The sequence below is a fragment of the Fragaria vesca genome, linkage group LG3 (genome assembly GCF_000184155.1).
Source record: "Fragaria vesca subsp. vesca linkage group LG3, FraVesHawaii_1.0, whole genome shotgun sequence".
Classification (NCBI taxonomy): Eukaryota; Viridiplantae; Streptophyta; class Magnoliopsida; order Rosales; family Rosaceae; genus Fragaria; species Fragaria vesca.
Genome location: NC_020493.1, coordinates 18,789,349 through 18,790,696, shown reverse-complemented (window position 1 = coordinate 18,790,696; position 1,348 = coordinate 18,789,349). Strand labels below are relative to the sequence as shown.

General features: G+C 41.0%; 1 protein-coding gene across 1 annotated transcript in view; it reads right to left on the bottom strand.

Annotated features, from left to right (window-relative positions):
* Window positions 1-1,231: 1,231 nt before the first annotated feature.
* The window catches only part of LOC101291032 (pentatricopeptide repeat-containing protein At4g18750, chloroplastic-like), a 17,965-nt gene continuing 17,848 nt past the window's right edge, over window positions 1,232-1,348 (bottom strand). Inside the window, exon 3 of the mRNA XM_004294595.1 lies at window positions 1,232-1,316. Coding sequence (XP_004294643.1) covers window positions 1,232-1,316 — 85 coding nt within the window. The remainder of the gene's footprint in view (window positions 1,317-1,348) is intronic.

Genomic DNA, 1,348 nt, shown 5'->3' with positions numbered 1-1,348 from the left:
AGCTCCTGGTTTCTACAAACGGAGCATTGACCATGCAAGAGTCGCTGGAAGGGCCAGGACTAGAGCTAGAATGAGTAGAATCACTGAAACTTACAGAAGAATAACCACCATCTGGGCTCTGAACAATTCGATCAACACAAAGAGGGTTTTGGTCTTGGGAAGTTGGATACTTCCCTCCTCCAATAACCTCATAAAGAGACTCCTCAGTGGCTTGAAGAACCAAAGGGTCATGGAACATACATGGCTTTGATTCCATGTCCTCCTCCATGAGCACCTGATTTATGTACTTGAGCACACTATCAGAAAACTCATCTCCCTCAGGGCTAGAGCTTGATGACAAAGCAGAGTTACTGGGATTTGGGTCCAAAAAGCTAAGATCTTTCAAAGGTTCACTACTTCGGTACTCATTTAACATATCAGGCAAAAGGGTTTGATCATTAAAGTTGGGATTTTCAGAGAATCGTGGATCCATGGTCATGAAATACACAAAATTGAAGGAAACCCAATTCGACTTGGGGTGATACTAGAAGCAAACTGATGCAAGTTGGGTTTGAAGAGTAGGGTTACCTGAGCGAGATGAGCTAAACCATAATCCCATATGCGCGTAGCAGAGGAGATTGGAGCTTTTTTTTTGAGGAAATTAGGAGATTGGAGCTTAGGCGAAGACTTTTGTGGAGAGGAGTCTGTGGACCAGAAAATGTAAGCGTGGAAGTCAGAAGCGGGTAGCTGTTATAGCTGTCATTATAAAATAACGATCTGCGACGTGGTCACTGGTATTTTTAAACCAAAATGATTAAAAGTACCAACACAACACTTGCATATGTAATCTCTCGCTTTTTTTGAAGATGTGGTAAGATTATAATTATTTTCTACAACATAAAATTCTCACTATACTTGCAGTACATAAATCCTGCATCACAATTAACAGCAATGAAGTAGGAGGCATATCCAGACCAGAAAACGAACGAAGGGAAACAGCAGAACCTGGACAAACTGATAAATCCATGCTCACTTAACCCTTTGTCATCCACTGCAAAACTGCTCGGAATAACCAAACAAGCATGTTTTCCAAACTGACCCAATACATGATTCATTCCCAACTCAAATGCCTATTTAGAGTTCTTCCAATCTGTTGGTCGAAAACAATCTCATGTCCCGCTTAGTGTTTGAGAACACATCAAGTTAAAGAATCAAATGAGGTGTCCTTTTACATTTCAAGTCCAACATCAGTTTACCAGAAGCCCCTACATGAACAATTCCCATCCTTCATATGATGAAAGCGGTTAGAATCTCTCAAAACAATTTCCCTCCTAGATGTTCTGGATATGAACTTGGCCATCTCATGGCA